The sequence below is a fragment of the Entelurus aequoreus genome, linkage group LG20, assembly GCF_033978785.1.
Source record: "Entelurus aequoreus isolate RoL-2023_Sb linkage group LG20, RoL_Eaeq_v1.1, whole genome shotgun sequence".
In the NCBI taxonomy this organism is placed as follows: Eukaryota; Metazoa; Chordata; class Actinopteri; order Syngnathiformes; family Syngnathidae; genus Entelurus; species Entelurus aequoreus.
Genome location: NC_084750.1, coordinates 36,618,308 through 36,641,672, shown reverse-complemented (window position 1 = coordinate 36,641,672; position 23,365 = coordinate 36,618,308). Strand labels below are relative to the sequence as shown.

Genomic DNA, 23,365 nt, shown 5'->3' with positions numbered 1-23,365 from the left:
AACGGGACAAGCGGTAGAAAATGGATGGATGGATGTATTCCGTTTTTATTTATGATTTACACATCGTGACAACTTCACTGGTTTTGGTTTTTTTAACTTGAACAAATATTTTTTTCTTAGTTATTTGCACTGTGTTATGATCTGTTTTTTTATGTCAGCAGTTTGACATTACAAAGATATAGAGTTTGATATTTCGAGCTCTGCTTTTAAATTTTTGTAGATTTTTATTTTTTTTAATGAAGTGTGAGTTTGTTCTGCCCAATATCTTGGTTATTACTTTCCTGCATTTCACCACGGCCTTGTATGGCAGTGTTTTTCAACCTTTTTCGAGGCAAGGCACATTTTTCTCATTAAAAAATCCGGAGGCACACCACCAGCAGAAAACGTTAAAAAATGAAACTCCACCAGGTCGTCGTGCCTTATTTTGAGTTTGTTGGTGTTTTCCGGTGTGTAGTGTTTTAGTTATTGTCTTGCGCTGTTATTTTGGTGGAACTTCCTGTTTTGTTGGTGTTTTCCTCTAGCAGTTTCATGAATCCTTTGAGTGCTATTCCGCACACCTGGTTTGTGTTAGCAAGCAAGACTATTTACATTGTTGCTATCCTTCCTTGTGTGGACATTGTTGATTGTCATGTCAAGAACGGATGTACTTTGTGGACGCTGTAAGTTTTTGCTGTCGTCCAGCATTCTGTTTCTGTTTACTTTGTAGCCAGTTCAGTTTTACTTTAGTTTTGCATAGCCATTGCCTTTCCCTTTCCCTTTTGTTCATTTTTGGTTTAAGCATTACATACCTTTTTACCTGCACACTGCCTCCCGATGTGGTCTGCATATTGGGATCACAACAAACCATCCTTGTCTCACCCGACACATTCCGACTTTTACAAAGCAATTAAGTACCTGCTGCCACCTACTGACATGGAGTATTACGTGGTTATCCTGCCGAGTTTTACACAGCACAGACACTAAGCAACGGCACATTATTTGCAGATTATAATTATTCATTTGCAAAAAATATTTTTTGGACCAATTAGGTCAGTGGTTCTTAACCTTGTTGGAGGTAACGAACCCCACCAGTGTCATATGCGCATTCACCGAACCCTTCTTTAGTTAAAAAAATATATATATATATATTTTTTCAAATTCAAGACAAAGTTATATGTTTTTGGTTACACTTTAGTATGGGGAACATATTCTAAGTAACAAAGACTTAATTTAGAGTGTTTTGGACACTAGGGGAACATATTCTAAGTAACAAAGACTTATTCTAATTTAGAGTTATTTGGTTAGGGTTAGGGTTCGGGTTAGGGGGTTAGGGCCAGGGTTAGAGGGTTAGGGTTATAATAAGGCCATGCCGAATAAGGCATTAATAAGTACTTAATAATGACTAGTTAAGAGACAATATGTTACTAATTTGCATGTTAATAAGCAACTAATTAATGGTGAATATGTTCCCCATACTAAAGTGTTACCTTGTTTTTTTACTGGTGCACAAAATGAACCGTGCATGAACATCACCTTGTTCAAACAACAAAACCAACACAGTGCATAAACTCACAACAAATTACACACCTGCAAATCAGCCTGACTTCTGCTGTTGCCGTATACGTAATACGGCGATAGGTAGAAGTTTTTATTTACCCGATGAGTCGGGTGTGTCTTGACCTCCGCCGAACCCCTGAGCCCGACTCACCGAACCCCTAGGGTTCGATCGAACCCAGGTTAAGAACCACTGCATTAGGTGAAGTTGCATAATTTCCCACGGCACACCAGACAATATCTCACGGCACACTAGTGTGCCGCGGCACAGTGGTTGAAAAGCACTGTTGTATGGCATGTGACATGGAGTAAATTAAAACAGTGTAAAGGAATAAAAAAACATATAATTCTTCTAATTACGGCATCATTTTGTTAATCATTTCAGCGTACAAATACAATGTATTATTTCATCATTTTATTACTGCAAAATACATTGAATGACTTCCCAGTTTGGTCAGTGGCCATTACCCCGCCAATACACTAGATGTCGCCGTGGAGCTTAAAGCGGCTTCAATGACGCTGTTAATGTAGAGAAAGTAAGAAGACAGCTGAGCTGGGCTCGGTCGCTGGGGCATAAACACACAAGGTAAACCCGAATTATCCATATTTATTTTAAGGTCACCTATTTTAAGATACTTGGTCAGCATATTTAGCTTCCGGACTTTTTCCATGAATGTTTTTCTCTCTGTTTAACTTGACCAAAGGCAACCACGTCGCTTAATGTCCTAGCGAGGCTAATGTTATCGTGTGGGTATTACATGAAATACTTAGCTCACTTTGCTAGCTCTATAAGGTCATTTGTAGCGTCGTTATGATTCATTTTAGCACGTAATTGTCCGCATTTTCATCAGTTTCCATTTTTCTCTTCCAGCCAAAGATGAAGTTCACGTAGCGTTCAAGTGTTCCTCAGGTGTTTCCACCTCACCTGTTTTTTTTTTAATGATGGCTCAAGGTGTAATGGGCAGTCCGGTTACCCTTGTCATCAAGGCGCCTAACCAGAACTATGATGACCAGACTATTAATTGCTACCAGGACTGGACTGTAGAGAAACTGAAAGCCCATTTGTCAGATGTGTACCCAAGCAAACCAGTGAGTATTCCACTCCTTTATCATTACAAAACACAGCATCTCGTAGCTTCTGTAAAGTGCAAATGATTGCCGGCATCATCCATCCAATTTCTACCGCTTGTCCCTTTTGGGGTCACGGGGGGGGGGGGTGCTGGAGCCTATCTCAGCTGCATTCGGGCTGAAGGCGGGGTAAGTTCCATACTATTTCTTATATATATATATATATATATATATATATATATATATATATATATATATATATGTATATATATATATATATATGTATTAGAGATGTCCGATAATGGCTTTTTTGCCGATATTCCGATATTGTCCAACTCTTAATTACCGATTCCGATATCAACCGATACCGATATATACAGTCGTGGAATTAACACATTATTATGCCTAATTTTGTTGTGAACCCCGCTGGATGCATTAAAAAATGTTTTCCAAAATAAATCAACTCAAGTTATGGAAAAAAATGCCAACATGGCACTGCCATATTTATTATTGAAGTCACAAAGTGCATTATTTATTTTAACATGCCTCAAAACAGCAGCTTGGAATTTGGGACATGCTCTCCCTGAGAGAGTATGAGGAGGTTGAGGTGGGCGGGGTTGGGGGATGCGGGGTTGAGGTGGGGGTGGGGTGGGGGTGTATATTGTAGCGTCCCGGAAGAGTTAGTGCTGCAAGGGGTTCTGGGTATTTGTTCTGTTGTGTTTATGTTGTGTTACGGTGCTGATGTTCTCCCGAAATGTGTTTGTCATTCTTGTTTGGTGTGGGTTCACAGTGTGGCGCATATTTGTAACAGTGGTAAAGTTGTTTATACGGTCACCCTCAGTGTGACCTGTATGGCTGTTGACCAAGTATGCTTTGCATTCACTTGCGTGTGTGAAAAGCCGTAGATATTATGTGACTGTGCCGGCACGCAAAGGCAGTGCCTTTAAGGTTTATTGGCGCGCTGCACTTCTCCCTACGTCCATGTACACAGCAGCGTTTTAAAAAGTCATCCATTTTACTTTTTGAAACCGATACCGATAATTTTGAAACCGATACCGATAATGTCCGATATTACATTTTAAAGCATTTATCGGCCGATAATATCGGACTGCCGATATTATCGGCCGATAAATGCTAAATCCCTAAATAATCCGTTAATTAATGAGTATATACGTTCGGCCACCGTGTTCAATGGAGAAGTCTGATCTACAAAATTTGCAGGCAGCATACCCCTTCCCTTTCGAGCTGTTCTGGATGAACTGAAATTATTTTTTCCAATCATTTTGGAACTTGCAAGCGTACTTCTTCTTCTTACTCGTCGTCGCCATGTCTCTTCTTCGTTCTTCTTCTCTGTTATGTTTTTGGACATTACTACTTGCCGTAGTTTTGAAACAATGCATGATGGGAATCCGGATGTTGTGTGTCAGTGTATTAACGTGCCGGCTGGAATAAACACGCTGAGAAATAGCGCCGTGCCTGCCTACTTAATGGGTTATAGATAAAACTATGGATAACGGAGACATATATAATAGTCTCCTTTTCAGGTGAGAGGACGCTAAAGGCAATGCCTTTAAGGCACGCCCCCAATATTGTTGTCCGGGTGGAAATCGGGAGAAATTGGGGAGAATGGTTGCCCCGGGAGATTTTCGGGAGGGGCACTGAAATTCTGGAGTCTCCCGGGAAAATTGGGAGGGTTGGCAAGTATGCAGGGTACACTCTGGACAAGTCGCCACCTCATCGCAGGGCCAACACAGATAGACAGACAACATTCACACTTACATTCACACACCAGAGCCAATTTAGTGTTGCCAATCAACCAGTGACGTGCGGTGAACTAAACACCAGGTGAGGCATAGATACTTTTGGAGTTTTTTTTCCCTTCTTTTTTTTTTTTTTTACTTAAATTCATATGTGCAGCTCTAATCATTGTTGATTTAGGTTGAACATTAGAATACCAAGAAAAAGAAGGGAGTTATTTGCTTTCATAAAAACATTATCATAATCATATTATGATATGATAAATGGGTCCAAAAAGTATTTGATAAAGTTATTAAATGCATTTTGGTTAGAGATGTCCGATAATATCGGTCTGCCGATAAATGCGTTAAAATGTAATATCGGAAATTATCGGTATCGTTTTTTTTTATTATCAGTATTGTTTTTTTTTTTTTTTTTTATTAAATCCACATAAAAAACACAAGATACACTTACAATTAGTGCACCAACCCAAAAAACCTCCCTCCCCCATTTACACTCATTCACACAAAAGGGTTGTTTCTTTCTGTTATTAATATTCTGGTTCCTACATTATATATCAATATATATCAATACAGTCTGCAAGGGATACAGTCCGTAAGCACACATGATTGTGCGTGCTGCTGGTCCACTAATAATACTAACCTTTAACAGTTAATTTGACAAATTTTCATTAATTACTAGTTTCTATGTAACTGTTTTTATATTGTTTTACTTTCTTTTTTATTCAAGAAAATGTTTTTAATTTATTTATCTTATTTTATTTGATTCATTTTTTTAAAAAGTACCTTATCTTCACCATACCTGGTTGTCCAAATTAGGCATAATAATATGTTAATTCCACGACTGTATATATCGGTTGATATCGGTATCGGTTGATATCGGTATCGGTAATTAAAGAGTTGGACAATATCGGCATATCGGATATCGGCAAAAAGCCATTATCGGACATCCCTAATTTTGGTCCCATTTGCTTTTAACAAAATAAATCAAGTATTGTGAGTGTATCCTACCTTTCTGTATTTGTATCTGACACAGTAATAGCTATCCTCCATAAAATCGTACTTTGTATGATCACATTCATTTTGTGTTAAAGTCCAGTTTAGAGAAGTATTTCATCTTGGATACAGTATATAATCCTACATGTTGGCAGACACATTCATTTAATTCCTAGCAATAAAACAATATTTTTGCATCTGACAAAAAACACCCACAAACGCTGGCTTACTCTAATAAAAATGCCATTTTTGTTATAAATACAGTTTATTAAAAAAAAAGAAAAAAAAAGGCTGGCTTCCGCAGGAGAGACATGTGTCTGCTAGCTTGAGCGCCCCCACTTCTCCCAGTGTGGCGAGTCAGAGTACTCCTGATGCATTGAACTGCAAGTTCACAATATATCGCCCCCTACTTTGAGACAGAGGTACTTGCTGCCTCATGGCCTGCCTTTTCCCTGCCTTTTAAGTTAAAGTCAAAGTACCCATGATTGTCACACACACACTAGGTGTGGCGAAATTATTCTCTGCATTTGACCCATCACCCTTGATCACCCTCTGGGAGGTGAGGGGAGCAATGAGCGGCAGCGGTGGCCACGCCCGACAATAATTTTTGGTGATTTAACCCCCAATTCCAACCCTTGATGCTGAGTGTCAAGCAAGGAGGTAACGGGTCCCATTTTTATAGTCTTTGGTATGACTCGGCTGGGGTTTGAACTCGCGACTTACCGATCTCAGGGCAGACAGTCTAACCACTAGGCCACTGAGCAGGCTACTAGGCAACTGAGCAGGCTTTTTCCCCCATGACAACAAGCACACGCCCCCCTCGCACGCACATGCTCAAAAGACTTTGTGTGTAGCTGTGGAGGCACCACCTGTGTCTGCCTCAATTCTCGTCTGCCTTGTTATTTTTTATCAGGAAACACGGAATTTCCGCGATTTTGACCATGAAAATGATCATATATATAGGAACCACACCAACATCACATAGAAAGCATAGACCAAAAAAGAAATCTTTAAACTTATTTTATTTTATTACTTAGTTTTGGAACATCTCATGGTTATGCCACTTGGTGCTATGATACGAAAAGGGGTAGGATTAAAAAAGCTCTGCTTCTCTTTACTCATTCGCGCGTGCATGCGTGTGTGTGCATGTTACTATCTTGGTACAATGTTAATCCTCTTGGTGAGTTCAGTAAGAAGCTATAAGAGCTGAATCTCTTGGCTCTTATTAGTAATCTATCTTGCCCCTTGATGCTTTGACCTCCATCCAGAAGTCTATCTCATGCAACTATATCTTACCAAGGACCCAGATATATAATATGATATAATGTAGTATACCAGCTCAAATGTAAGCATCACTTCACAAACCTATTAATGAGTACAATAGATCTGGGTTGATACATTTTGCCGAACGATATATTGTCCAACAAATTATTGCTGATAAACTATATTATTGTTATTGCCATTTCTTTTAGACCAAATTTAAGCACTTATGTTATCATGATAAAAATTATAGTGCAATATTTTTAACCCAAGTAATGGGAAGGTCAATAACTTTTAATTATCTTAAATTAGTAAATAAAAATACATAGGATTCTCAATCATTAGCAAAAATTTGACTTCAATACTTGAACATCTTAAAGTGTATTTTTTTCCCCAGTTGGAAAAACTGGGCAGAGTACTTTGTTTTTGTTGCTATCATTTTCGAGTCAGGTATTGCTGCAGCTTGGAGATCCCCCTGTCCAGCCCTTTTGTCTCAGACCTCCCGTGTCATGCTGTGTCCAACAATGAGTTCAGAGGGTCAAAATATATGAATCTCAAATCGTTTTCATGATGGTGTCTCGGTTAAGTCTTTGAGCATATTTGATTAAATCAGTTGACACAAATGGTAATTGTTAAATTGGCAATTTCAGCTGTACATACAGTAGTACGTAAGGGTGTAGATATTGTACAGTGATTAATTATGGCAGTAGCTAAACAGTGCTTGTAGCTGGCGTTTGGTGGTAATGCAGTTTGCTGTAAGGAACACACAGTGCTGTGACTGCTGGATGGTGTGCCACATAATTGTGATTGATAACTAAATGTTTATAGCCTGTTCATATATTGTATTTCATCATGTAATGTATACAAAACGTTTGCTAATTGTTGTTAGCCCAAACTATACCTCTAACAACAGTTTATAGACAAAAGTGCACTTTCGCTGTATTAGGCACATTTGAAATGTTCATAATCAGAATCACCTTTATTGGCCAGGTATGTTTAACATACAAAGAATTTGACTTGTTAGACATTATACAATGTAATATTAAAATATTAACTAAAATATAAACAAGTACTTGATAGCTAATATGTGCAAGGTTATTAAGATGTCGTGCAGTGATGAATAGAGCAAAAGTATGATGAAGTAAACATGAGTTAGCACATTTACAGCGACATATTCGATTCTTGGTTATTTCGCTGTAACAGGTCTGACACTCTTTCACTGTTTAGGGTTCCTCTCAGTAATAGCATGGGGGAATAAACTTTATTTTTTACCTTACCCTACTCTAACCATAACCTATTAAGTATTTTAATCATTTTTATGATGGCTTGTTTTTATTTTATAGACAGATATTTTTTAAAGTATTTTATTCGTGTTTGTAATTGACGTCACTGTTTAGTAAAAAAACACCCACCAAAGTAGGAAGGAGAAGAGAAAAGCAAGCTTTTACTTTGAAAAGTAGAAGCTCGTGGAAAGCCCCAGATGATATGGCATGACACGGGAAGTTTTCAGGCTGCAGACATACACTCGTCATTTTCCAAAAGATCTTGCATGTATGTGTGTTTAAGCCAGCAGTCCCGCCTTCGCCCACCAAGACAAAGATTGTGGATCGCTGACAAGAGTGTTCGTTTAATTCCAAAATGGAATAAACATGCTCAGGTGCTGGGAATGATGCACAGAGTGAACCCTCTTGCACTTCGTTTGAAAGTAACAGAACTTCGTTTGAAAGTAACAGACAAAGAAAACAAACACACGGACACAACAATCTTATCAATGCCGTTATCGAGTTCATTTTGATTTATTGTTCGGTTAATTGATTTATTGACTAATGGCTCAGGTCACCCAGAACTGGAATCAATTTGTGGCAGTGGTGGGTCGTGGGTGGGGGCGGACGTCATGAGGCAATGACGTAATTTTCAACTTTGCACAATTGGTCATGATGCATTTGCGTAAAAGTGATTAAAAAAACATGTAAAGCAATGAAAACAAATGTTACGAATCATAAGATTTCTTCTCTCACTTCTTTGTGTTTTCTTTTTCAACGTCAAACAAGAAAAAGCCTTTTCTTCAAATCGCCAAGTCTCGCCAAATAGTATCTAGAGGGGCCAGATTACTTGCTATGTATACAGTTGTACATATTTTTATTTCATTTTTTTTTACCTCCAAGTGGTTCCAGACATTACCATGATAAATACGTTTTTGTGAAGTAGGATTTTTATTGACAGAATATTTTAATAGTTAGAGCATAAAAAAACTGATTAAGACTTTCTGAATATGGTTTTAAGCATTATTAGAGCCATCTAGACATTAAATAACACACATATATTGTCATCTTTACACTTGTTTTACCCAAGTGTATTTAAAATCCTGGATGAAAACCAATGCTAACCATCTAACCTGACGGAGTTTGAGAGGTGATGCAAAAAGGAATGGGTGAAACTGCCCAAAGATAGGTGTGCTAAGCTTGTGGCGTCGTATTCAAAAAGACTTGAAGCTGTAATTGCTGCCAAAGGGGCATCAACAAAGTATTAAGCAAAGGTTCTGAATACTTGTGTACATGTGATTTTTTGAGTTTTTTATTTTTAATACATTAGCAAGAAATAGTTTTTTATATAGTCATTACGGGGTATTTTTCTGTAGAATTGTGTGGTCAAAAATGAATGTATTCCATTTTGGAATAAGGCTGTAACAACAAAATGTAGAAAAAGTGAAGAGCTGTAAATACTTTCCCGATGCACTGTATTTACTAGTTAGAATGCATAGGAAAAGAAAAACTTATGTGTTCTTGTCTTACATAAGAATTGTGAATGACAAGCACAATTCCAAAAAAAAGTGTAGTTCCCCTTGAGGTAAATCTGTGCAATATGTTTAGTTTAATGGTCACCATGATTTTAACTGTATTTTTAAATATGTAAAAAAAGGGCCATGTGGTTCAGTTTTTTCAGAAACCACAGTTTTGATTACTATTAGACTCATCATTGTCTTGTTCCAACTTACAATGGTCTTTTGTATTCAAAATGAATAAAAAGATCGAAATTCATCCATTAAATCAAAATCACGGCACACTCACTCACTCCACAGTTTGTCCATGCACGTGATAAAGACCAGTCAAAAGAAAAGTACATTCATTAATGACACTAATTTATGTGCGGCCTTATTCATCACAAATACTCCCTCTTTTTTGTTGTAACTTGGCTTTGACACACGTCATCTTTGATTGACGTCTCCATGAAACGACGGCACTGAGGGAAGAATGTCTCATTTCTCCAAACATCTCTGCCTCCTTGCTCCTTGCAGGCCATTTCTGGTGGGAGGAGCTTGCATATAACAAATTCGGACAGATTCAAGATTCTTACGCCTTTCTATTAACATCTACAAAACGACATGTTAGGATTTCATAATATAATGCCTATTTCAGTCCTATTGTGTACCCTATGCTCTTGAGTATGCAACATACTTAGTAAAGACCTGATTAAAACCCATTGAGATTATGGTTGCCTTGTTTCGCTAAGCTGATTTTGTCCCCTGTTGCATTCCATTTTGCTCAAGACTGATGTAATCTTTGTAAACATGTAAACGTTTTATTGTAATGTCATCATAGGAAGTTATGTTCGTGGATTGTACGGGCTAGGTTGCTAGTACTGTAGATAACACATTTGTCTGTGCATTTAACAGAGAACCAGCAAAATGAGACATTGCTGTAAATGTATACGCATTCACGCCAATATAAGGGACTGTTGCACCTAATCTGCACCATTTGTTCATTTAAACTCTTTAAAAGTGATAAAACATATATGAATGCTCAAAATGTGTATGGGCAACATTTATTTTTGTACAACGTTGCTATGGCAAATATGTTTCATTTGAATAACAGGACTGAAAGTAACAGCAGTGAGTTTTGAATGATGCAACTTACTGTCCACCATAAGACTTGTGAAATATTCCACATTTTTCAGTGTTGGGGTAACAGTGCTGAATTAAAATCCAGTGACACAACATAAGTGTGAATTATAAATACATTATGTTTAACTTTTAGACACAACAACATCAAAGTATATTTGTGGCAACACAAACATCTAAACACATTTTTGTATTTAATGGTGGAGTCCTTTTGAAGACGCGGTGACAGGCAACAAATGTTAGTTTCCCAGCATTCAAGATACTTAAACTTAGTCTTTAAATGTAATTTATGCAATCCGATCACTATGCAGGAAACTTGGCTTAAAACATATTTTACAGTAACTTTTGTTCCCTGGGGATGCAAATGGCACAGAATTGGTCGTATGGCCCATCTGGTGTCGTGCATAACATGCTTGTTTGATAGTGAAAATTGCTTTCAACAGGGTGGGAGAGGTGTTTGCTGTTAAAACATCACACTCGCAGTCCCAACATTTCACTTCTGTTACGTCTGGAAGTAAGCCAGAAAATCAATCTCCTTCACACCAAACAGTGACACGGAAAAAAGGTTTTGAAACCAATGAGGCTATTGAATAGTGGGTTGTATTATAGTTTAGTAGCAACAAAAAATCAAGTAATTAAGTGCAGATCAAATGTATTAAAAAGTAAATCTGCTCCAAAATGTAATACCGTCTTCCATGGTGCACAATGTTTTGTGCAAATTAATACATGTTCATAGGATATTTGTTGCACATAAGATCACAATAAGCGTGATATAAAATCGAATCCATTATTATTATTATTATTAATAATAAGAAGGTCCTGGGTTCATTCCCGGACTCTGGGTCTTTCTGTGTGGAGTTTGCATGTTCTCCCCATGACTGTGTGGGTTTTCTCCGGTAACTCCGGCTTCCTCCCACCTCCAAAGACATGCACCTGGGGGTAGGTTGATTGGCAACACTAAATTGGCCCTAGTGTGTGAATGTTGTCTGTCTATCTGTGTTGGCCCTGCGATGAGGTGGTGACTTGCCCAGGGTGTACCCCGCCTTCTGCCTGAATGCAGCTGGGATAGGCTCCAGCACCCCCGTGACTACGAGAGGGACAAGTGGTAGAGAATGGATGGATGGATGGATGGAAGATCCAAACAAAACTTGTAATATTGCTATATTTAACAAAATATTCTAATGTGCTTGTAGCGCTCCAAAGACCAGAGACTGGTGTATTCTGGGAAGCTGCTTTTGGATCACTTTACCTTAAAAGATGTGCTCAGAAAGGTAACTTTCCCACTTTTTTTTTTTTTTTTTAAATCACTAAACACACAATAGTTTGATTTCTGATTTGTCTTGCTAATTGTCTTTACTGGAGAAATAGTATTGTATTCGGTTCCAGTGCAGTGTCAAACTGTCACCCCCGCAAAGCCTTTTATTAACTGTACAAATTGTGTTCCAGGTGACATTCTGAAAAAATTTAACATATAAAGCCAACCCCATGAAAATACTGAGTCACAGTTAGGAATGTAACAATATGAAAATCAGTTATTGTGACCAAAATAATCACGGTTATCATTATTATCGCTGTGTTGTTGAATGTGCTCAAAAAGTGCTTATATACATGCATTGGTCTCTTTTGATTTTATTTAAATAACTAAAATAAATAGGCACACTGTTGGACAGCCCACTATTTTGGTTTTGTCACTGATAAGAGTGTTCTGGCTGGCGTTGTGGCTGCCTACTCTGTTCAGCGGTCCCTGAATGCATTGTAAAAACACCTGCTTGTCTTATTCCTCCGAGTATTGTATTTTTCCGGACTATATGCGCACCGATAAATAAAACGCACCCATTAAATTTTTGAAGAAATTTTTTTTTTACCTACCGGTATATTAGCTGCACTGGACTAGACGCTGCAGATATATATGTTGCAAAATTAGTTATTTACACAGTAAGATTATGTAAATAATTATTTAAATACCTCGTTTCCAAACTGTTCCTGTAACGTGGCAGTAAAACGGATGATCAAACAAAACAGAAGTCATCATTGTGGACCCTCGAGCTGCAGAAGCTAGCTCCACAATCAGCTAAACAGACCAAATAACTCCACAGTGATGTCTTTGTGAATTTACTGAGGAATTTGGGAAACTGAAACAATATAAACAGAATGCCGTTGTAGGTTAATAATACTAACACAAACACTCGTAAATGTGCTAGCATACTAGCTAATGCTAACGACGCTAGCACTCCTACAGACATCACATGGGACGGTTAAGTAAGTACAAACAGTTTAAGTTATATTGTAAAACTTACAAACATTACTTGGAGTGATGAATGGAGAATCCATAGGAGTAAAAACGCTATGGACGGCTAGAAGACTGAACGCTACTTCTACTTTCGGTTTTTGGAAGCACTAAGTGGAAAGACACTGCGGCACCTGCAGTGAGCAAATTTGTCCAAAAGATGGCGCTATAGCACAAACAATAAAACAGCCTTAGTGTTTTTGCGTGTTTTTTTTATATATATATATATATATAACATTATTTTTATTATGGCCATCAGCCAAAAAAAATCCATACATTTACTGGTCCGTTTTATAAGCCGCGTGGTTCAAAGTGTAGTAAAAAAGTAGCGGCTTACAGTCCGGAATGTACGGTATTTTTTTTATCACATAGCACAGGTTGTAGGTTCAGTGTGCAGCACAATTAAATATCTCAGTTGCTCAAAAAGAATGTGTTTATATATGTTTGGATTAGGGTATGTCATTTGTCATTGGGGAAAAATGTTAATGACTCTTGTTTTCATGTCAGCATTTAAGATAACAAGGTAATGCCAGTTTGTCCGTGACTTTATTATAGTGTGGGTTTTCGATAAATGTAAATCAAATCAGTACAACTGTAAATATTTTTACCGCAGTTATCATTAATACCATTTATCATTGCATCCATATTCACAATGGTACACACTTGAGTCGTCATGCTTTGAATTTCATGTTATTTTTCTATTGTTAAAACTGGTGGTCACTCTTTTGGAAAGAGTGGCACTAAATTGAAGTGAATCCTTTAAACCTCATCGACTTTTCAACTTTGTTGTATGGTCTTTGTGAATCATAGTCAGTTGGTTCGAAACTGGAATTACTACGATGAGCAATGACACAAACGAATAATTATAATTTTTTGCAAATCTAATATTCAGTTGTAATCACTTGTACAGCAGGATGAGTACCACATGCTTCACTTGGTCTGCCCGTCACCGACTCCTCCCAGCTCCCCAGGACCTGCCCGCAGACACACTAACAAGCCTCAGGAGAATGAAACAGGACCTGCAGTGAGTTAAAATTTCATCATCGCCTATAATCCATGTCATCATCCACCCCCATGCTGTAATCTGCCGTGCCCCAAGTGGATGTCGAAACAAAGTAGGGCTGGGCGATATGGCCTTTTATTAATATCTCGATATTTTCAAGCCATGTCATGATACACGATATATATCTCGATATTTTGCCTTATCCTTGAATGAACACTTGATGCATATAATCACAGCAGTATGATGATTCTATGTGTCTACATTAAAACATTCTTGTTCATACTGCATTAATATATGCTCATTTTAAACTTTCATGCAGAGAGGGAAACCACAACTAAGTCAATTTACTGTATTTATTAAACAGTTATTAAGCAGTGGCACAAACATTCATGTCATTTCAAAACAGAAAGTGCAAGATTGTCAAAGACATTTTAAAACAAGCTATTAGTGCGCTTTTGTGCATGATGTCACGAAGATGACATATCAAAACAACACTAAATTAAAGTGCACTTTTTGTACAGAAAGCAACTACTACTTTTGTGCATGATGTCACACAAGATATTTCCATAACTGTCAAATAAAAATGAGCTGCATTATAGGAAATCAAATAGTGTATGTCCTTTGCTATGTGGTAGGTTACTGCGGACGTTATCTCCTTCTGTTGTTGACTATTTTTTTCATACGGTGTTGATCTGGAAATGGTTGCTTCGGCATTTTGTGGGTATGGCACCGAACGGAGATGTCGACATGCGGAGTTTCAAGCACTCTTCATTCTCTAGCGGGTGACTTTTCAAATGATGCTACAAATTAGCAGTAGGTGCTACTTTTTGTAACAACGCTTTTGCCGCATACTTGTTCGACATCTTCCCGCTTGAAGCCAAACCACCGCCAGACGATGGACCCCGTGCTGTTTTTCTTGGGAATTAATTCTTCCTTCATTTGTTACCAGATTCGCACCTTCTTTCTCTCGTATTACCACTCCGCTAGCTTCACAGTTAATGTTACCATGCCGCTACCTCTCTGCTCCGCGAGGGCGTATGATGTTGCACGTTTGTATGTGACGTATATAAGAAGGTGCGCTTGTTTTATGTCTCTGTGAGGAGGAGAGACAAGAAACAGTGAAAAGAGCCTGAAGTGTAATGCCCGCAGCTAAAAGCAACTGCGTGAGAACGTATACTCGAATATCACGATATAGTCATTTTTTATATCGCACAGAGACAAACCCGTGATATATTGAGTATATTCGATATATCGCCCAGCCCTAAAAGAAAGCCTACTCAACCATAAACAAATGCTAAATACTACCCCCCTGCCCCGTTGACAGGTCGCTCCAACTGCTAGTCCTTCTTTCTCCGGCCAATCAGATGACAGCAGTGACGGACTCAGACAACAAGATGGATATTTTCCTTACCACCAGTTGCATCAACAGTTTATTCACAGGTACAGTATAGGATTTTATTAAATGTATACTGAGAGTGAAAAATCAGCTACCACAATATTGATGTAACGAATCTGTAGAAAGGTCTTACACTTTAGGGGTACACAATTCGGTCAAACCTATAGAGACCACTCAAGGGAGACAGCAAAAGTGGCCACTATACACAAGTTGCCATGATGAACAAACACGTTGAACATTATGGAAGTAAACCATTTTACAAATAACAACTGATTTCTAAATTCCACCGAGTGCGCTTGTGTTGCTGCGGATCCGATGCAGTATGTCTCTAGTAGGGGTGCACCGAAATGAACGTTTTTGGCCCAAACCAAAGGACCAGAAGAAGCTTTGACAAGAAGTCATGTTGTCTAACTGCACTTTTTTTTTTTTTTACAATACTTTACACTGTATGCCTGTAATTGTTTTTCTTAATGTGTAAAACTGTAGTCAAAATGCTCCGCAATCAGCTAAACAGACCAAATAACTCCACGGTGATGTCTTGGTGAATTTACTGAGGAATTTGTGAAACTGAAACAATATAAACAGAATGCCGTTGTAAGTTAATAATACTAACACAGACACTCATAAATGTGCTAGCATATTAGCTAATGCTATCGATGCTAGCACTCCTACAGACATCATACGAGACGGTTTAGTAAGTATAAACTAGGGTTGTCCCGATACCAATATTATATTATTATAGGGTTTAGAGAAGGGATTCTCAAACTGTGGTACGCAAGTGCTATCTTGTGGTACGCCAAATAATCACTTATTTACATATTAAAACACTTTCTTACTGTTCAAACTGGTGTGTAATGTTACAGTGGCCAAAAATATTAAATATATTTGTTAAATAAAACCTTTTGCTCATTTTGATAAATATTTAGGCCAACTATGCTACTGTATTTTAAGGTTGGTCGATATGGTGGTACTTGGACAGGCAACTGTTTTCTGAGGTAGAACTTGGTGAACAAAGTTTAAGAACCACTGGTTTAGTATTAAAATAGGCATTCTTAGGACTCTTTATGGGTGTGTCCATTGTTCTGCAGTTTTTGACACCATTGGGGATCTCGGGAACTTAACCCGTTTGAATAGCAGGTATCTTCTGTATATTAATGTAAAAATATCAACAATGTTGCAATATGAGCAACACAACAAAAATCCCTGGTATTTAAGAAATAAACAGAAAGAAACTAAAAAAAGTTAGATTTTATCACACTGGTATTGATCCGATACTAATGCCTACTGGTGGTGTCCCAATACGATATTGATATCGGATATTGGTCCGACATCAGCAGGAAAAAAAACAAGTATCGGATTATATTCGCTTGCATGTAAACTCTGGTATAACCGCTCCGATACAAGCAATCCTGCAGCGCCAGTTTAGAGCTAAATGTTTTTCAATAAGCACACAAAGTTGGTCTTTTCTAGTATTTCAGTGAAAGCATTCACACATGGTAAACATGGTTGGCTACAGGCTACTTGGAGCTAGCAGCTACACAACAGCTAAGCACACAATAGCACACAAGCCAGACATTTGTAATGTTTACCCTTAATTTAACAATATTGAAGGCTAAAACACATTTGTCATTATAAACAGGTATCAAATATTTATAGTTGCATATTACTTACACATACAAAGTCTTCAGTAACAATCGTGTTTGAATCATTCAATTTACTGCATCATGAGCTTAACCTAATGGATTATTGTGACCACTAGTTGTCACCTAAAAAACAATTGCCTCACCGCTTCAACTTAAACACAGTCATATGCAGTCCATTCCGGACTGTTAATAACTAGGTTACTGCATACTTGCCAACCCTCCCGTTTTTAGCGGGAGAATCCCGATATTCAGCGCCTCTCCCGACAACCTCCCGACAGAGATTTTCTCCCGAAAAACTTCCGGTATTCAGCCGGAGCTGGAGGCCACGTCCCAAAAAAAAAAAGTCTGCCGCAGCTGCGATTGGACCTGACCAGCCTCCGGGTACAAGTACTGGAGTACCAATTGCTTGCCAGGGAAGATCTTCCCCAGGAAGCAAGGATTGACCGGTTTTGGGCCATGCTAGGGAGAGATGGAAGATTCCACACTCTCGTGCATTTGATGAAAGCACTTTTGTGCGTGCCACACAGCAATGCATCATCAGAGAGGGTGTTCAGCATGGTTAGAAAAATAGTGACAGAGAATAGAAAGAGGATGGACAATTCAACCCTTAACAAAGCATTGTACTTTCAAGTACAACAATGAGTTGATGAGTGTGGTGTGTGTGTGAGTGTGTATATGTGTAAATAAATGAACACTAAAATTAAAGTATTTCTTTTATTTATATAATAAAATCTAAATATATATATATATATATATATATATATATATATATATATATATATATATATATATATATGTAACGGTGTAGAAACAGACGTTCATTATGCTTGATTAAATTATGAATGAAGTGTTGCAACAGCGCCTGTTGCTGGCGAGAAGTGGTATGTACTTTACCTGCGGGAAGTGCTCAGAACTGTGACGCCTTCCAATTGATAATCCCGTGACCCAAGTGGACTCACAGTCTCACAATTTGCACTGTTTTGCAGGACACTGTAATAAAAGAAATTCATAATCCACCTGGTGCCAGTGATATGTTGAAGCGACAGCAGTGTGGAGCTGCATTTTGCCACATACAGTTGTGGACCGTCACATATTATATATATACATATATATATATATATATATATATATATATATATATATATATATATATATATATATATATATATAGCTAGAATTCACTGAAAGTCAAGTATTTATATATATATATATATATATATATATATATATATATATATATATATATATATATATATATATATATATATATATATATATATATATATATGAAATACTTGAGTTGGTGAATTCTAGCTGTAAATATACTCTCGTCTTAACCACGCCCCTAAACACGTCCCCCGCCCCAACCACGCCCCCAATCCCCCCCCCCCCCGATATTGGAGGTCTCAAGGTTGGCAAGTATGGGTTACTGTTTTTCCATACCTGTCATTGTTTTCTTTATATGTAACTTTACTTGATCAAGCCTTTTCTAACAATTATACTACAAAATAATAAAAGCGTGTATGATTCGTGCTGATATAGGATCAATATCGGTATCATCAAATACTCAAAGCTCCAATATTAGTGGGAAAAGTTTTCTCGTGACACCCCTAATGCCCTACTACCTTGGTATTGATGCTTTCAATGTTTTGATCAATTAGAAATAAGCTTAATGGTCTATTAAAAGACCGTTAATTCAGTGAGTTGGTTGATAAACATCTGCTCTGGCAACCATTCTGCATAATACAACATGGCATTGAAACAATCACACACTGGCCACAAAAATTATTTAACATATGATGAATAATGGTTATTGTTACATAAGTAAACAAATGCAATAAAGACATTTCATTAAAAAAAGTATTAGATTTTTGAAATTTTTTAAAGTTGAGTGCAAGATGTTTAAAAGAAACGTTAGCAACACTAGCATAGCTCTATGAGCTGGATTGGCAACAAACAGTCCAATTTAAGCAGGCTATCATGCTAGGTTAAGTTAGCAAAAGAAAAACAAAATGATAGCATTTGAAATGTGTTCCAATGATCTTTTTGTGGCATCTTTTCTAGCTGGAGTCAACTCTCTGCAACGTCGACCCCTCCCACAAATGTGACGACCTATTACAACCACATGACGCTAATGTGGTGGCAGCAGCTGTATGCTCGACAACATTACATGCACTAGTACGCCTCTTAAATGTTGTAAAACCCCCAGAGCTACTGTAGAATTGACTTCTAACCTTGACGTCTCTCCATCTTTCCTCTCATCAGTCAGTCACTATCAACCTCCTCACCAAACCTTAGTCCAGACCTGCCGAGGACTTCCTCTGTCCCGCAGAGCCGGCAGGCTCAAGCAAACCGCCGCGGCAACCCGGAAGTGGAGATGAACGCCCAAGGAGGGGAGATGGTGAATGAGGAGGAGCTAAACCAGGATTGGCTGGACTGGGTGTACACGTTCTCGCGGACCGCCATCTTACTTAGTATAGTGTACTTCTACTCCTCCTTCAGCCACTTTCTCTTGGTGATGACGGCCATGTTGGTGCTTTACCTGTGAGTACTTACTCCTCTACTAATGTTGTCATGTTGGAGAATTTATGGTCAATCTGGACTCTTCAGACCAATCACAGGGAAAACAGCCCACCTTAGGACAGAGGAATGCCAAAAATAACTGTTGTAATGCATCATTATGTTCCAGCCGCAATAAGACAGCCCCTCTCTTTTTAATTACCATGGTTCGCTCCAGCAAGGAAGGCTAACAAGCTAAATTGTCGATTAGAGTCGTGGTTAACAAGGTTGACCACTTCACAGTGGTCCAAAGTGTGGCCCAGGGGCCATTTGACGCCCGTGGGTCGTTTTTGTATTGGTATTCAACATATTGTAGAAATAACATTAAACAAAAAAACTCTTAACTACCGTATTTTCCGTGCTAAAGAATGCACCGGTATTTAAGCCGCACCCAACAAATTTTAGAAGAAATAAATATTTTTACGTACATTAGCCGCATCGGAATATAAGATGCAGATATATAAAATCATAAATAAAGGTGACAAGCAGATATTTAACTACCGGTATTTGTTTTTATCTCACAAAATACTTTTGCAATACAGTATATAATAATATAATTGGCATGATCAGAAAAGGGTGGAATGCCATCTCCGGGTTGCGGAGGAGACCCTGCCCCAAGTGGAGGAGTTCAAGTACCTCGGAGTCTTGTTCACGAGTGAGGGAAGAGTGGATCGTGAGATCGACAGGCGGATCGGTGCGGCGTCTTCAGTAATGCGGACGCTGTATCGATCCGTTGTGGTGAAGAAGGAGCTGAGCCGGAAGGCAAAGCTCTCAATTTACCGGTCGATCTACGTTCCCATCCTCACCTATGGTCATGAGCTTTGGGTTATGACCGAAAGGACAAGATCACGGGTGCAAGCGGCCGAAATGAGTTTCCTCCGCCGGGTGGCGGGGCTCTCCCTTAGAGATAGGGTGAGAAGCTCTGCCATCCGGGTGGACCTCAAAGCAAAGCCGCTGCTCCTCCACATCGAGAGGAGCCAGATGAGGTGGTTCGGGCATCTGGTCAGGATGCCACCCGAACGCCTCCCTAGGGAGGTGTTTAGGGCACGTCCGACTGGTAGGAGGCCACGGGGAAGACCCAGGACACGTTGGGAAGACTATGTCTCCCAGCTAGCCTGGGAATGCCTCGGGATCCCCCGGGAGGAGCTGGACGAAGTGGCTGGGGAGAGGGAAGTCTGGGTTTCCCTGCTTAGGCTGCTGCCCTCGCGACCCGACCTCGGATAAGCGGAAGAAGATGGATGGATGGGCATGATCAGATAATATTAAATTTTAAAATATGTATTATTTTTCTGTCAAAATTGAAAGAACGTATGCATTTAGTAAAAAAATAAAAAGTATTTTATTGAAACCCATTTTTGCCACTGTTTCGCGGGCCACATAGAATGATGTGGCGGGCCAGAACTGGCCCTGGGGCCTTGAGTTTGACACCTGGGTTTTAGACTGTCAACATATTCGTGTCTTACGGTGCCACACATTATAATAATTGACTCAAAAAATATTTGGCTTTATGCAGACAGACTGAAGGCTTTTGTCAACAATAAATCATGCTCTTAAACTGAAAAATAACCGATAAATATACAGTGATTATAATGTAATCATAATGTACAATAATAATGCGAGTACCGTTTTTTTCGGAGTATAAGTCGCTCCGGAGTATAAGTCGCACCGGCCGAAAATGCATAATAAAGAAGGAAAAAAACATATATAAGTCGCACTTGAGTATAAGTCACATTTTTGGGGGTAATTTATTTGATAAAACCCAACACCAAGAATAGACATTTGAAAGGCAATTTAAAATAAATAACGAATAGTGAACAACAGGCTGAATAAGTGTACGTTATATGAGGCACAAATAACCAACTGAGAACGTGCCTGGTATGTTAACGTAACATATTATGGTAAGAGTCATTCAAATAACTATAACATATAGAACATGCTGTATGTTTACCAAACAATCTGTCACTCCTAATCGCTAAATCCGATGAAATCTTATACGTCTAGTCTCTTACGTGAATGAGCTATATAATATTATTTGATAGTTTACGGTAATGTGTTAATAATTTCACACATAAGCGCTCCTGAGTATAAGTCGCACCCCCGGCCAAACTATGAAAAAAACTGTGACTTACCATAGTCCGAAAAATACGGTAACCACTTCAAATAATATACACTTATTTCTCATTACTGTAGAATTGTATACCATTGTACTGTAATTGGAAGGTAAATAACTTTGTTATCCTAAATAAATAAACAAAAAAACTGGACTCTCATTTCTGTAAGCAAAAATGTATCCTAAATAAATATTGAACATCTTAAAGTGCATTTTTCCCAATTGGAAAAAACAGTTCGGGTTGTCTCTTTTGTTGCCATCGCGTGATCGCCGCATTCTCGCTGATTCGTCCGTGTTATATTTCTCATTCAATTTGAAGATGAAATATTAACACAACGAGACATTTTGGCTTTGTAGTCATATTTTTTTCCTCCGAGTTGTTACTTTGCAGCACTTTTCACTGGCGAGTAGGGAGGCTGTCTGTGTTTCCTGTGTGTTTGTGTAAAACTAGAAGTCCCGCTCCCAGCCCACCGAGACAACGATTGTGAACGATTGGAAAAAAAGAGCTCACTGCGTTCAGTTAATTTTACTGTAAATAAACTCGCTCAGTTGCTGAGAACGATGCGAAGAGTGAGACCTCATTCTCTCTGTTTGAAGCGAGAGACGAACGAACGTGAGGCTCAACAATTCTGATTGGCGAACATGGCTGTCAATCAAATGGCAGGGGGAAAAAACAAAAACCTCACACAGTTATTTATCGCACTAGTTAAAACCTTGATGTCGATTTGTAAGAGCGGCATGAAACAGGGCCAGGAGCCGCGTGTTTGGCCAGCCCTGCAATAGAATGTAGTACAAATACAGTAGTTTTATGAAGTAATGTAATATTAATGTACAGTATTTACTTTGGAGATTGGACTTCTACAGTATCTCCTTCTAGCTGCTTCTCCGTCAAACACATCATCAGCAACTTCTTCATATTTTTATGGATAAATGCTAGCCGCAAAGATGTTTTTTTACTTGTTTTACCAGTAACATCTTGCTCTGAAAAGCAATCCTTACATTTGTTCTATCAAAATACAAACACATTAATCACTGCAGTAAATCATGCTATACAAAACCCAAAACCAGTGAAGTTGGCATGTTGTGTAAATCGTAAATAAAAACTGAATACAATGATTTACAAATCCTTTTCAACTTATATTCAATTGAATAGACTGCAAAGACAAGGTATTTAATGTTCGAACTGAAAAACTTAATTTTTTTTTGCAAATCATCATCAACTTAGAATTTAATGGCAGCAACACATTGCAAAAAAGTTGGCACAGGGGCATTTTTACCACTGTGTTACATGGCCTTTCCTTTTAACAACACTCAGTAAACGTTTACTGAGGAGAACAATTTTTGAAGCTTTGCAAGGCAAGGCAACTTTATTTGTATAGCGCTTTTCATACACAAGGCAGACTCAAAGTGCTTCACAGACAACAAAGTGAAATGAAAGAAAATAAAAGCAAATTTAAAATGCAGACAATAAAAATAAAAACAGTGTGGAAGTTAAAAGATTAAAAGATTTAGCTGAAAGCTAAGGTGAACATAAAAGTTTTCAGTCTAGTTTTAAAAGTAGTCAGAGTTGGGGAAAGTCTGACATCTTCAGGAAGTTTATTACAGCTGTTTGTTTCAGGTGGAATTATTTCCCATTCTTACTTGATGTACAGCTTAAGTTGTTCAACAGTCCGGGGTCTCCGTTGTGGTATTTTAGGCTTCATAATACGCCACACATTTTCAATGGGAGACAGGTCTGGACTACAGGCAGGCCAGTCTGGTACCCGCACTCTTTTACTACGAAGCCACACTGTTGTAACATGTGGCTTGGCATTGTCTTGCTGAAATAAGCAGGGGTGTCCATGATAAGGTTGCT

The 23,365-nt window shown here is 38.4% G+C and overlaps 1 protein-coding gene across 2 annotated transcripts in view; it reads left to right on the top strand.

The window, feature by feature from the left end:
* Positions 1-2,012: 2,012 nt before the first annotated feature.
* LOC133636237 (homocysteine-responsive endoplasmic reticulum-resident ubiquitin-like domain member 2 protein) overlaps positions 2,013-23,365 on the top strand; it is a 33,746-nt gene continuing 12,393 nt past the window's right edge. The window contains exons 1-7 of one of the 2 annotated variants that reach the window (XM_062030036.1): positions 2,013-2,119; positions 2,405-2,622; positions 11,706-11,783; positions 13,710-13,823; positions 15,127-15,242; positions 18,906-19,019; positions 19,107-19,385. In XM_062030036.1, coding sequence (XP_061886020.1) covers positions 2,473-2,622; positions 11,706-11,783; positions 13,710-13,823; positions 15,127-15,242; positions 18,906-19,019; positions 19,107-19,385 — 851 coding nt within the window. In that variant the 5' untranslated portion in view covers positions 2,013-2,119; positions 2,405-2,472. Of the gene's footprint in view, positions 2,120-2,141; positions 2,281-2,404; positions 2,623-11,705; positions 11,784-13,709; positions 13,824-15,126; positions 15,243-18,905; positions 19,020-19,106; positions 19,386-23,365 lie in introns of those variants that run through there. The other variant, XM_062030034.1, reaches the window with a different exon arrangement.